Here is a 15,318-nt window from a genome sequence, read left to right as displayed (position 1 = left end):
AATATACTGGTGGTTATTACTTCCCTAGTTGTTATTGCTCTAGATGGCCTGTTGATAGAAAGTGAAGAGATCATGTAGTCTGACAAAAAATGTGTAGTGTGGGGGCACCTGGGAGGCTCAGTGGTTGAGTGTCTGCCTTTGTCAGGTCATGTGGGGTTCTGGGATTGAGCCCCACATCGGGCTCCCTGCATGGAGCCTGCTTCTCCCTCTGCCTGTGTCTCTGCCTCTCTCTCTCTCTCTCTCTCTCTCTCTGTCTCTCATGAATAAATAAATAAAATATTTTTTTAAAGTGTCTAGTGTAGACCTTTGCACATTAAACAGTCATCTTGATAATAAAAGTAGTCTCCTCCTACCTGAGTTCTTACAGTCCATGACAGCTGGAAACTGGCCTAATACTATTAGCTTGTCATTGGTTTTATTAGGAGCTCGCAGGCCAGTATTCTCCATGTTAGTGTACAAATCCTCACAGAACACAGCGTCAGGGCTACTCTGTGAGCATGACGAATCAGGAAAAAAGCAAGGCCATTTTGTAACCGTAAACATTGTCCAAACCACCAAAAAATGACCAAATATCCTCCTATCCTGCCTATATGCTACTTCTTCACCAAATACTGCTTTAGCTTTATTCTGCTCTCCATTCCTCCTAAATAAGATAAATGGAGAGACCTAACCATAGAATTACTTCTCTTTTCTTCAATATCCCATGCAGAGCAAACCCCACATCCTTGAACCCTCCCTCAAATCAACTAACACAAGCCCAAAACACATGTGCCCTTCGGATACTCTTTCGCCGGGCAATCCCACAGTCTCCCTTCCTGCAACGAGCAATAACCCAACTTGATCAGCTACAAGTACGTTCCTGATGGTCTTTGACTGGAGGACGTTGATATCCTCATATTGTCTGTTCCACGCATTTAATACTCACCTATGTAGTTTCCTTCATGTATCTTGTTTCCCGATTATATTGCTTCTTCTAGGCACTGAAGTCAACTCTCTGAAAGCTTATGTTTGTGTGGTCTTTGTAAATTAATATGAATGACTGACTTTTCCTGACTGACCAAATGGTTCACATTTTCTTTTTCTTCTTTAGGAGCCAACTCCTATTTCAGCAATGGAGCTTTCCACTAAACAGGTACTATCATTATGTATTACAATCAGTATTCTGTATTAATTTTGTGTTTCAAATAGATAAACATCTTTATGATTCATCAAATTTTACAGATTTAATAACAAGAGTTCACAAAAAAAAGGGAAAAGAAAGAACATTCTTACAATAAGCTAGTAGAATGAAAATTAAAGATCATCTTCATTGCTTCATTCATGTTTTTGACACATCTTACATTCCTATAAACATATTTAAGTCATTGTTATAAATTTTTATTTATAGCATTTCTTTTTTGGGTTACTGTAATATTTTGCTCAATTATGATTTTAATCTATCCTTAAAATCAGCAGTGATGGATATTTCAGATTATAAATAAGTTTATAATTTAATTTGCATGTATAAACAACATATATTTTATAGGCTATTAAAATTATGCACAGGGCTGTATGTGTTTGGAGGGTCTTGACTCAAAAGTTGATTTTACTTTTTCAGTAGTATTGTGTACCAGAGAAAACATTTAGGTTGGCTGCATATAAAAGGAAAACAGTCACTGCCAAATGATAAGTTATTAAACTCATGAAATCAAAAGTTAAGGGCAGCATGTTAATAGTCTTTGCCTTTATTCGCACTGAAAAAGAATGCTTTGGCAAGACACTTAAGAAACACAAATGACTTCTAATTGCTAAATTATATGTACAAAACAAATATAATTTTAACTTCTAATAAATTATCTTTTCCCCATAAATGTTACATAGCCTTTCTATTCATGTATCAGTGGTAACTCAAAAAAAAAAATGAGGATACTGAGTTGTAATTATTAAATAACGTAGCAGAAAAAAGCTAGAATGGAGTAGGAAACGCTTCACTCACTGTTCTGAAAATTTACATACAAAATTGTTAAATATGAAAATCATTTGGCTAATCTTATTCCTGAATTGTTGACATGTTTTACCTCTGACCATGTATTAGCCCTTGTACAAGTCACTAAAATACTGTGCCAGTAAAACTCAGTGTATATCCTTTCCACACTTCCATATCAAAATAGATTGATAATCTCCAAGATATTTAGAGAAACTCAGAGTGCAGATATTATTGACCTGATACTGTTATCTTACACTTCATAAGTATGTGTTCACCTGTTCTTGTAATCTAAAAATTGTCATATGTTGGCAAGGAAATCTGGGGATTTCCAGAATGGCAGCTAGACTGGGATATTCTTTCCCATAATGATTTTTAAAATTATTTATTCATTCTCTGCTTGGCTTCATTGCCAATCTTAATTATATTATGTATACTTTTATGAGGTATTTCTTTTTGTTAAAATATTTTGAAGTACTATAAGAATTGCCTATTAAATACACCACATTTCACACGTACACAAAAACACCCAAAAAACCAAAAACAGTTTATCAGTTTAAAATACCATGATATTACCATGAAGAAAATTATTCCTAGCCTTCGTTTTCATTTTTAAAACTGAGGCAGTAGTTTCTCGGACCAGCAGTGTCGCAACTAATTTTCTGGATAAATGGACTCATCGCCTGCTTATGACCCGAAACTTGTTAAGGAGGATAGTGAGGAAAGCCTGTGGTGATGTTAAATTGGGCAGAAAAAGCACATCAGGTTACTTGTTAGGGATTGGATTATGCTCGCTGGTGCCTGCAAGCCTCCCGTATATTTCAGTTAGATGGCATAATTGGTTTTGCAGTTCTTTAATAGTACTACAGAATAATTGTAAAATGAAAACTAGACTTGAGTTGTGTTTAATTTGGGGCTTTTTATCACACTTGTTCAAATGCTACATTGGCTAAGCTTTGTAAAAGGCACGTGTAAAACGATACTGAAATCCTAAATTAGTCGCTGCTACAAAGCCCCGCCCCCCCTCCTACTTCCCGTGGTAATTGCAAATTCATTAACATAATGGCATTGCCGCATGTTTTATCTGGACTTTAAAGATCTAGTCAAAGAGGCTCATACTGTGAATAAGGAAGTGAAGCCTTAGAAAAATCAGGAGAATGCCTCAAGATGACACAGAGAATTAACACAGCACAGGATTTAGACTGCAGGGATCTTGATGCCTGACGTCGCAGTTTCTCCCCAACACCCAGGACTTGAGTTCAGGTCAACCGCAGCAGCCGGAGTGTGGCGGATTCCCCATCTGATGATCTTTCAAATTAAAAGTAATTTTGTAGTTTTTTAAATAAAGTAATCTTCCTGGAGGTAGTACAAGGTTAAGACGGTTGACGTTGAGCAAAACTTGTTAACAAAGGCAAGCTCCGGAACTTTCCCCCTTTCTTCTGATAGGAGGGCAAGCTACTGGCAGGCAGGTAGTACGGGGCGGGGCGCCCGAGGATCAGAAGCAGGGGACCCCTGCCCGGGACCTAGAGAATAAATGCTAATGTAGGAACTCTGGCGAAGCAAAATCACAAACAGCAGAAGTAAAAAAAATAATAATGAAAAATAAAAAAAAGAAGTCAAGTTTTCTAAGAACAAGTACATGAAGGTTTGAAAATTACTCCGTGTCTTCTATCTTTTATTTGAATTTTTATCTTTATTGGGATATAAGTGACACAGAACCGTCGCCGTGTTCCAGTGGTTTCATGCTTGAAGATAACGCTTCTTTGAGTCGGGGATCAGACTTGGATCACGGCCTTTCTAAACGGCCGTACCACGTGGCGGGCGTTGGCCACAACTGCGCAGAGTTCGGGGTCTCTAAGGCCTCCGAGTCGCGCCTGCGCGGCGCTCTGGGGGGCGGGGCCCTAACGCTTGTGTCTCCGCAGCACCAGCTGTACGCGGGCTCGCCCGCCGGCCTGGCCCAGCTGCCGCTGCAGCGCTGCGCCGCCTACGGGAGAGCCTGCGCCGAGTGCTGCCTCGCCCGCGACCCCTACTGCGCCTGGGACGGCGCCGCCTGCTCGCGCTACTTCCCCGCCGCCAAGAGGTACCGCCCGGGCGCGGTCCGCCGGGTCCACACCCCATGCCCTCCCCCCGCTCCCCGCCCCCCTGCCCTCCCCCAGCTCCCCCGCCCCCTTCCCCCCCCCCAGTCCCCCGCGCCCCCTCCCACGAAGCACAGGGGCCTTGCCCAAGGGCTCAGAGGGCTCCGACTGGCCGGGGCCTTTCTGTCTCCATCCTAAGGGGTCAGAACGATCAGAAAAACACGGTGATCGTAGCTGGGCATCAAGCATAATGGGACAGATGGCTCTAGTAGATGACGGAGGGAATCGACACATGACAGTAAGGTCCTTGAAAGGCTACACTGGGAAGTTATAGAGTTTTGTGACCTCACGTTCTGCGGGGGCACAGATGAGGGCCAAAGCCACAAAGTCAGAAACCATCTAGACTGGGCCCTGGGCCCTTGGACCAAAATGCTCTTCCGCCCAAAATGTTCTTTTTCTAACCAGCAGCATTGCATCCTGGTTTTAAGTTTTAATAAGGCAATTTATGTCCTTGGATGAATGGAATATCTGCAGAGAAAATACCTTTATTTACTTTTAGAGTCTTAGCATACAGGAAGTCAAGAAGAACTTTAACTTTTTATAAAGGAAGTCAAGAAGAACTTTATAAAAAGTTTTGACTTTTATAAAAAGTCAAGAACTTTTTCTAGTTTTAGAGATAACCACACTTTTGTATAATGCTGACTAACTAGCATCAAATTCTTTGTTTGACCCAAAATATATATTTATTCGGCCCCTGAAATTTAAAGGCCACTGTATCATCATAGTATGATCTTGCATTTCTACTGTTTGACCTTGAAATATAAAACCACATAAAAAAGATCTATCGATCATTGTGTATGTGTTACACTAATGTGTTAAACATATTCTTAATACTTAACATTTTTTGGACATACTTAAAAATTGCTAAGATATTCCTAGAAGTTACCTAAAATAACATATTTGGATAAAACATAGCTGCAACTTGCTGTCTAGGACATTGAGGGCATCGGGCACAGGCATTTGATGATTTGATAGAGTGCCGCGTAGGCTACTGTTACCCTATAGGGAACTCTTAGGCACATCCTAAAAGTTGTATACACACCGGGTTTACTTTCACTTCAAAAAATAAAAGCACTTTCTTAATTTGACAAAATATTGATCTCAACACATTCTTTACAGCTCACATATGGCTACCTTTCTCTGTTAGTATTTACCATTTCAGAAACAAGCAATGAAAGATGAGAGTAGTATACAATATCTTGCTAATACAAATCCAGAGATTAACAGCACACACATCAACCTATTAAAACAGAAAATAGAAATCAGAGTTATCAAGCTCCATTGCATTTTAGGAGCAATAAAATTTGGTTTATTTTTTTACTATAGTTAATGTTTTACAAGAAGCCGTGATGTGGACTCTTTTCATTGCTAGTAAGCTGTTTTCTACATGTGGATCATTTAAGACGTTTAGAAAAAATTTTAGAGGAAAGGAATAACCTAATGTCTACTTAAATCTTTTAATTACATGCTTCAGATAACATTGGCTGTAGTGTTAAATCTCGTACAACTTAAATCTGTCATAGATAATCAGTCCATATACATTAGTATTACACGTAAGTGTACTATTAGCTTATTCTATTTAATGAATACAATTTTCTTAGGCCTTCAACATTTAGAATTGAAATAACCGTCTGTATTATTCCATGTACCATCCAATTTTGCTGAAGTTTAAATCTGAAGCAAAAATTTAGTTTGGAGATAATGTGTTACTTAGTAAAGAAACCATGGATAGTTTAATAAATAGCAATATGCAGTTTTTATAGTAATAGAATTAAATTACTCAAAGTTGAACTTTTATGGTTCCTAATATCATTTAGGATCTAGGTTCTTTTAATATCAAAAAACAAAATTCATCTTTGAATTAAAAATGAGTACTATTTCCTTTCCACGTGAAAGTATATAACATTACCTAATTTAGCAATGATTTGTTCAGATTTTAAGCTGTTTTTATAAGAAAGAAGATGAAAATAAGATCATAGCTACATCTATAATAAGTTAAAAAGTTGTATATTATATATTTGAAATATGTTTATTCCATACCTACAATTCCTGAATGAAGGAATTATCATTAACACATTTTTGTTGTGCCTTGAAGATTTTACTTAATCCAATTTCATGTGTCTTTAAGAAGGACTTTTAGAGGCCTCACAGTTTATATATTCTTTGTGATGACTTTTTTCAAAAACTTAAATGGCAGTAAAAAATGCCTTCCCAAATGCTTTGTGGTTCGTGTTTCACAAGTTCCTTGTTGGCTCAATTTTGAAATGTGCAACATCTGTTTGATAGTCTTACCAATTCTACAAATAGAAATCTATAAATACTTTAGTCTTCTAAATTTATGAATACAGTAACAATTTCCATGTTTGCAAATCTCCATGGCCTTTGTGAGAACTCTTTTCAGGGATGGTAACTGACTTTGCAGCAAGACAATATTCATTGACATTGACACAGAAAACAGTTGGGCAAGTGTCCCCAATCTTTTTCATTCTGTTATATGTAGCCAATCTCCATTTTTAGCCTCTTTCTCAAACTACACATCCTGCTTACACCAAAAAGGCTAGAGACAACCTCATTCTCCCCAGTGAACCGCTAACAGTGTGGAAAGAAGGCACCAGAATGTATTACAACTAACACGATCTGAGCAGCAGTATGTAAGAGAAATTTATTTAGATTTTTATAGCAAATTTGACTTTTCTCTTAGAAGTGAGTCCTTCTCTCTCACCTTCTGACAAAAGGCAGACTTCTCCACAATATTTGTTATTGTGCTTCTCCTTTTATTCATTTCACAGGTAAATTGTTTTGCAGTCATAGCCATGTGATCATGAAAGAAATGTTTTCTTTAAAAAAGTTGATATAGTAACCAAAAAGGAAAATTAAAAAGTCACTTAAAAATAGATTTCATAGAATTAGTACCTTTAAGTTTAACAAGAGTCTATTTAAGGAATTACGTATAAATATTAAGAGAAAGAGATCATGTAAATTTTAATTATCAAGCTTAGTCTCTCATTCGTGATCAGAAAGAAATTTAATTCAGGTTATTGAAGAAATGGGTTGCCATTCTATATTTTGTGCTTTTTCCTCAGAATTTAAGATGTTAAGAATTTTAGAGTTTCTAGATGTTAGATTCTTATTGATTGACATCCAGTTATACATAAATCATGAATCTTCTGTTACTACTTTAAAGACTTGACTGCATTGTTAGTACATTTGTATACTCTTTTGCATTTTGATCCCCTGGAGACTGATCCTACAGGTGTAATGAGCTGCTTTAAAAAAATTCTTAAGTCACTTATAGATGCGTCTCTTCCTATGAGCTCCTAGTGTCTTTGATTTTTGATTCTTCTCTATGCTTTGTGACACATTCCCAAGAAGGAATAAGGATGCAGTAATACCTTTTGCATGTAATTGTTTTAGACGCACAAGACGACAAGACATTAGAAATGGAGACCCGCTGACTCACTGTTCAGACTTACAACACCATGGTAAGTTGCAACGCTTTCATCTTTCAACCTGCTGGTACCAGGATAAATCATAAGCAATAGTGTGTACCCACACATGTGCATGCAGGGCACACACCTGTATATGTACCCATTCCTTAACAATATTTAAGGAAATGCAACTGAAGAGAAAGGAAATCTAGAAGAAGGAAAATTTTAAAGAATACTAAGTGGGGAATTATATTTTATTATTGCGGATATGAAAAGTTCAAGTTTTAGTCCCTTACAAGACTTGAATTTCAATTTTCTCATATTAACAAAAAGAAGCCAGGTATAATTGCGTGCTTTCATATATAGTAGCAACCTGAGAACAACAGGCATCAGAAATATTCATTTAAAAATATTAAAGAAGAGAATGCAGTCTTAAAATAAGCCATGCAAATTATTCAGTGATATGCTGATGATACAGACCTATTGTATTGTTATTGGGTATCCTAGTCAAGTAGAAGATAATCCCGATATCTTCACATTGATTTACTGGTAGGATATAATTGGGGATTTTGGATTGTTTCATTTTATGCTTCGTAAAAGATATCAAGTCCTATTTAATGTCCAGCATTAAATGCTGTAATATCAACCAAACTTCCTTTAAAATGCAGTAAAATTGTAGTATATCTCACTTCCCCCCATGTCAACCCTTTGCAAAAACAATAATAAGGCTATGCTTCCCTCTGCTGGGAAAACTTATCAATGACATCACTGCTTATGAACAATTTGTAGTTAAAAATAGCTGAAATGTAAAATGTAAATATTTTACATGTAATTGAATGTAATCATCCTATTAACTTTTTTGGTTCCTTTTACATTAATCTGAAAAGACAGTATAATGTTTTTTATCAGTCAACTTGGATTTGATCCACTAGTTCTGTGTATACAGTATTCCCATTTCATGAATGTTAAGACAACACTGCACAAAAAACACCTCCACATGCATTCCAAAACCTAGTTACCTTCTGAAGGTCAGATCCGCCTGTTGTGTATGCTATACTTGCTGGTATGTGATTCGCAAATACTTACAGGGTTGTCTGGGGGATGCCAATACCATGAGATGTTGCCACAAATCGAGCCTATATTTGGGGTCCATTTTGCTTGCAAAATTTCTTGCCAAAGACTTTATTGTCTGTTATTGCTCTTATTACAAAGAAAAAAGTTACCACTAAATGTGAGCAAATGCTGTGATTTTTTTGTCTTTGTACAGATAGGGTACATAATTGACATATCCTCCTTAAATTTTTCAAACAGAGTATTTCAGTTGGACAACAAAACATTAACTAGTCTTGCATTAATCTATTTCATGTAAAAATATTGAATTATGATCAGCACCATTTGTTAATTTATTACATTAAAGAATCTTTTTGCTTAGATATGGAGAAGCTAATGATAATAACTGCAAGTACAAGAAACAAGACAATGTAACTAGAGCTCATTTCTGATCAGACCTCAGTCTCCATATCAATATAGAATTTATTATTTTAAATATTTTAACTCTTATATTTCTATAGTTATAACACATGCAATATCTTAATATTATAGATATTTAATAAACGTTTATTAAATAAATCTAAATATTTGAAGCTATAGCATCACTATTTACTTTATTGGTTTTGGTTTTCAGTAGAGAATTGAACTAAATATCATCTATTATTTAATGTTAAAATGAGTTAAGTCATATGTTGCTATTAACACCATCATATTTAAAAATAGATCTCTTTTAAGAAACATCATTATTGACCAATCGACTAATAAAAAAACGATTATGTACTACAACACATAGGATACTATGCTATGTTTTAAAGATTGCTGGAGAATTACTGAGAGGTATATCCATTTGTTGAATAATCTAGTTCCTTCATAGACACATTTGGTATTTTTTTCAAAATGATATATGTGCTAGAATTATGGGCATATATATATGTGTGTGTGTGTGTGTGTGTGTATGTGTATATACACACACACACACACACATACATACATACACACAAAGAAAAGCTGACTGAAGGCATTCTTTTTAAGTGAGACTGTGTATAAATAAATGTTGACTGTTGAGTGAATGGCCTTTGGAAAGTACTTCAGAATTTAAAGTTCTATTTTGATGAAGTTAGAGTGAGGAAAGCTTGTAAAACCTGGGAATGTAGAATTGCTCAGCTATAGAAAGGTGAACATGAATCATTTTTTTCTCTTGATACTTCAGTCAAAATAGTATACTAAGGAAAAGGAATTGCTCTGATTTAGTGTTAGTCGGTGTGTGTGTTTGTGCATGTGTATATTTGTGTGTAAGCATTGCTTCATAGATGGATGGGATAGAGGAAATGATAAAATAGTCCAAGAAGTTCTGCAGAAATAAAACATTCCCTTTTTAAAGGCCTCTTTATTCCTTGTCTGCTTGTATTACTAATTCACCAAACATAAAAACTGTATACCATAGATTACAATAAATTTCAAATGTTTGGAAACTAAGTCAGGCATTCCCATATGGCCAAGCTGAATCTTACCGTTAGATCTTAGAATAGGTGATGTCTATTTTTGGAAGTAAAATGGGCAAAACCCCAGAGCTGAGCCCTGTTAAATCATGTATGTTGTCTTGCTAGTGTCACATCTCACATTGAATAAAATATTTGTGCTCATATGGAAACATACAAAGATATGAGATATTTTCCCAGAAAGCTGCTAAGCAACTTGAAGCCAAATTATACACTTCAGGACAATCAGTTCCAGCTGTAATGGTAAACATATTCTGTAACACTCTATATTTTACATATCCTGAGGTTTTAATAGAGAGACTATATAAAATAACTCAGCATTAAGGTGGAAGAAATTTCACTCTCAATGCAACCTTTAACATACACTCAGCTCTTTGCTCCCTCTTGTGTAAAGGCAGCGCACTAATGGTGAGCGGGCCTAGGTGTAATTTAGAAATCCAGCTCTCCTTCCCCTTAATCTGGCATAGTCTCTTCCATCGCTGGTGGCTATTCACCTGGGGAAATTTAGTATAAAACCCTAAATATATATGTGTTGGCAGATCTTCTTGTCTTCTCGCTCACACCTCATACAGAATGCTAAAGAGAAACTTCAGGTTGTTTGCATTCTGTTCCCTTCCCTAAAATAACTTGTGCACCGAATTGGAGCTTGTCTGACTTTGCCTCCGAGAGCATGAGTGGCTGAGTCAATTTACCTTTTCCCCTTCTTTACTACGAGTTGCATTCTGATCTCCATGTCCAGAAAGGAACAAATCATAAATGACAACATTTAAAAACATTAACATCATCTTAGGTTTTTCAATCTTTGAAATATTTTATGCCCTAACTTTAGTTCAATACCATCATTGAATTTCATTTCATGGTAGTTCTCTTGGCTGTTCTACATACAAGCATTTCCCTTCTAGCATCCTACAGTAAAATATCCACAGAACTCAACCTTCTTAATTATCTCTGCAACTGGCTCATCTCAATTTATGTCTTGGTTGGCATCAGCATTGTTCCAGAATTTCATAAAATATCTTTGGCAGTGTCATCTCTGTGGTCTGCAGAGCTGTAAATTTAGTATTTTGTAGCAATGCTAATCTGGTCTGTGTTTTAGCTTATTTTATATACATAGAAATTCCAACTGAATCTGAGCATTTAGCCCCTAGAGAAGCCTCAAAGTTTGATGGATGAGCATGATGTCAGGTCCTAAAAAAAACCCTGACTTTAATAAATCACCAAATAGTATCAAGTCTAAGACGTCACTGAATATAAGATGCACCATTTTTTAAGGACTGCTAAGAAAGAAAAACTGCCCAAGATGAATAATCTAATAGTGGTGCCAGCATCAAGCCAGCTTACAGTGTTTCAGAATTAGCACAAGAAGGAAGTAAACTCCCATGCCGAAGACAGCAAGGACGTTTACCTGGTTCACCTATAATCATGGGTGGTGGAAAAGGAGGAAAACCACTTCTTGAATCACAGGGTGCTATTCACAAATGTTTACTTTCTGAATTCACACCAACAGTGTGGACCAAATACCTCAGACAAAACTTTAATTTAAAGAGGTGTCAGGTTAGGAGAGTCACATGTATCTGGCAAAAGTAAAAACAAACTCTTTTTAGAAGAAAGAACTTGAACTCCGGTCAAGAACAACTGTAAGACATGCTGTTATCAGAGATGTTGAAATATATAAGTGCATATTCTAGGAAGAAATTATTACAGTATTGCCCTCTGTAATTAGGCAAATCCAGTCATTGATGGCATAGGTATACAAGACATGCTCACACAGACACACCTGAATAGGAAGAGGCTTGACAGAGTTTGTGCTTTCATTGTTCCTTACTGAAGTTTTTAAATACGTCATAAGAGATCGCCCAACTGTTCATACACCCATAATTTAACTGTTGTAAATGTAAAGTTTTTAAAGCATGCTGTATTTTTTTAAAAGATTTTATTTGTTCATGAAAGACACAGATACAGGCAGAGGGAGAAGCAGGCTCCAGGCAGGGAGCCCGATATAGGACTCGATCCCGAGACCAAGGATCACACCCTGAGCCAGGGGCAGGTGCTCAACCGCTGAGCCACCCAGGCGTCCCAAGCATGCTGTATTTTTTAAATTCCAAATATAAGGGAAATATATTAAAATACAGGATGGTATTTTCATTATTGTTTATGGAAGGTTTCTGCTTCAGTAAATGGGTGTTTTCCATCATCTACTATATCTCTTGGGAAGAAGTAAATTAAAGTCTATGTTTCCTGATGTTTAAATGTAAAAATTCCTATTTCACTCTGCCATATAGATTATATGTGCTTTCTTGGTAAAACATATGCTGTAAGATCGTGAAAATAAAACATATCAGATATTCAATATAGACTAAATAAATACGTTAGTAGATACCTTCATATTGGTTGTGCTTTTTACGTAATTGAATTTCAGTCTGCCTTATACCAAGAAGCACTGCAGCCTCCCCCACACAGGTATCAGGTGCAGAAGTAAACGCAACTATTTAAATGGCTTCATTGTCAACCTCAGAACAATTTCATTTCCATATTTTAAATTAATAAATTTCTAAATATTAAGATACTAGTGACCACCTCTAATACAATAAATTACCAATGAACAGTAAAATTAAAATACCATGGTCATATCTATCCACGTGTTTATCCATCTACCTATCTGTATGCTGACAAGAACATTTTAAGCAAGCGTACATAGGAATCTGTGGGTTCGAGAAAGATAGGAAACTACTTGAATTGTAAAATTTTACATGCTACCTTCTGTTTGGTAATTATTTCCCAGCACCAGAGACAGATCTTAATTTAGGAAATAAAACAAGGTAGTTTAAAATCTATTTTAGCAAGTTGATAAATTACAAGTTTAAAATTTTCTCTAAGGTTTCATAATCGAGTCTTTTTTTGTACTTGACAGATGCACTAAGCACATGGACTTTAATACATACATACATATGCATGCATGCAAACTCACATTCAATTAGTTCATAATAGTTGGTACAAGCGTCATATCAAAATTGGAGAAATAACATACTAAGCATTATATTGATAAACAGAATTCCTGTTATATAGCTTGGTGTATTTATGCATATAAACAAATATAGTATATATATATACATATATATATAAATAAAGAATTTGTTTACAGCATACTATAATGTATGAGATTATTAAATCAATTGTTAGTCTTCTTAATTACGCGGTCCAAAAATATACATGAACATTAGGGATGAGTGAAATTTTTTGTCTTCAGTTTCATTTATTTTTAGGTATTTTATGTCTTCCCAAGACTTACTGATTAATTCATAAAATGCCTTTTTAGCTACTACTGCTTAAAGAGGGATTGGTCCTTCATTTGAAAAATCTAATTAGATTCTTTGCTATTGACAAATCACTATTTATATTCCTGGAGAAAAATATCTGGAATCCAGTAAGGAAAAACTAAGTAATGATATTTATATCAAGAAATGAATATTTGCAGTCTTCTGTGTCACCTACAGCTTGTGGGCAACATTTCCTTTCTTCCTTTGAATGGCCTTTAACACTGGATGTTATTGAGAAAAAAATTTGCAGTGTAAAATATTAAAATTGCAATTTTATGAAAACAACTGGAATTAGATTTCTCTTTATGTAGTTCAGTAACTAACACTATAGTTAAATATTTAAAATAATGTGCAACCATTTCCCCCTACTCCAAATTAACTTTTACTATTATATTCATTATTTATGAAATTCAAGTTTAAAATCACTTTCAGGGGGAGAACATCAAAAATGGTAACAGAAATTAAATAGTTGATTAAGTACTTGGTTTACTACCCCACCCATCTCTATTATCTTTCTACATGACATCACATTCTTACATTATTAACATTTCAATCCTGGGAGACATTTATGGGGTTAAAATAGAGAGGGAAATAAATGGAAAGCTGAAATGTGATGCCTTCTGTTTCTGCCTTATTGGAAGAGAATCAAATACTAAATAAGGCCTTTAGCAACATGATATTTCTGGCCAAATGATGGATATCATGACTTTTTGTTGTTACAAAAGGAAGCAATTTATTTAACTTCTTTCTTTCCTCCCATTCTTTCTGGTTTATTAGCCTCATTTCATTTCCATAAATTATCCCACTAAAGGAGGAAATGATTAATTGAAGATTGCTTCCTTAAAAACATTATTTCTTGTCATTAACAACTGCGACATATTGTAACATTGTGTTATTCAAACACACTGTGGTGCTTTTAAAATTTTAATGTTTGTTGCTCTCAATTATTTTGCTCTAACTATTCAGTTCAACTCATGAGAATTCATTATGCCAATTTAACAACTAACTCTACCCTTCTTGTCTACTGGTAATTTTCATGACAAAAGTTGCTATTCAAAACAGTTGCTTTCTAAATGCGAAATGTATTTTAAAATAGATTAAAATGAGATTGCTTTCTTTCTGGAAATCTACAGATTACCCATTGGCATAGACATCCCCTAGACTCGTCTACTGGGTGTCCCTGGAGAGTGTATTCATATGATTTCTCTAATCTCTTTCTCTTACTATCATATTTGGAATTCTTGATTTTGGCGTATACTTGATTAGTTACCATCTTCTCCCACCATATCTCAAATCAACTCTTGTAACATCACAAAACAACAAATTAAGAAGATTCGAAGTGTCTACATTTGCCAGTGTGGTTTTAATAGCACATTCAGTCATCATCAGGGTTACAAACCCTATGCCCCTTTTAACTGATTAAACTTTTAACCATTTCTTTTATGTAATTATGATAACTCCATGTCCTGAGGATGTCAGAGTTACATGAGATTTCAGCTTTTAAATACAGGGTAAATAGTTACCCTGGATTTTCCATTCAGCAAGCATCAGCTAAGGATTTGTGGCTGCCTAGTGCCAGGATCATAAAACATATGCCGTGGAGGAAGACAACCAGGTGAATAAATGATCGTAACGAATAAGACATCATGTGCTCTGAAACTATATGTAAACAGATTATTAGGAAGCATAGAAAAGGAAATACTTTATTTGATGGTGGTCAGGGAGTAAGATTGATATTGGGAAGCAGTTTGTCTTCTTGTGGATTGTGCTACTACGGATTCACAGTAAAGGATTTTAAGTTTTGAATTAACAGTTGAAACTATTACAAGAACACCCCTAACAATAATAGCACCTCACATATTTATGATTTCCTGTGTCTAGGCATTATACTATTATTTTTACGTAGATACATTTTAATAAGAAAAA

The 15,318-nt window shown here is 35.5% G+C and overlaps 1 protein-coding gene across 5 annotated transcripts in view; it reads left to right on the top strand.

Annotated features, from left to right (window-relative positions):
• Positions 1 to 15,318, top strand: part of SEMA3A (semaphorin 3A) — a 461,093-nt gene that overhangs the window by 432,571 nt on the left and 13,204 nt on the right. For all 5 annotated transcript variants that reach the window (XM_041723448.1, XM_041723450.1, XM_041723447.1 and 2 more), the window contains 3 exons: positions 1,091 to 1,132; positions 3,886 to 4,043; positions 7,513 to 7,580. In XM_041723448.1, the coding sequence (XP_041579382.1) occupies positions 1,091 to 1,132; positions 3,886 to 4,043; positions 7,513 to 7,580 (268 nt within the window). The remainder of the gene's footprint in view (positions 1 to 1,090; positions 1,133 to 3,885; positions 4,044 to 7,512; positions 7,581 to 15,318) is intronic.

Source organism: Vulpes lagopus, chromosome 11 (assembly GCF_018345385.1).
Source record: "Vulpes lagopus strain Blue_001 chromosome 11, ASM1834538v1, whole genome shotgun sequence".
Taxonomy (NCBI): Eukaryota; Metazoa; Chordata; class Mammalia; order Carnivora; family Canidae; genus Vulpes; species Vulpes lagopus.
Note: the sequence above shows the minus strand (reverse complement) of the source record. Positions and strands in the feature narration are given on the sequence as shown.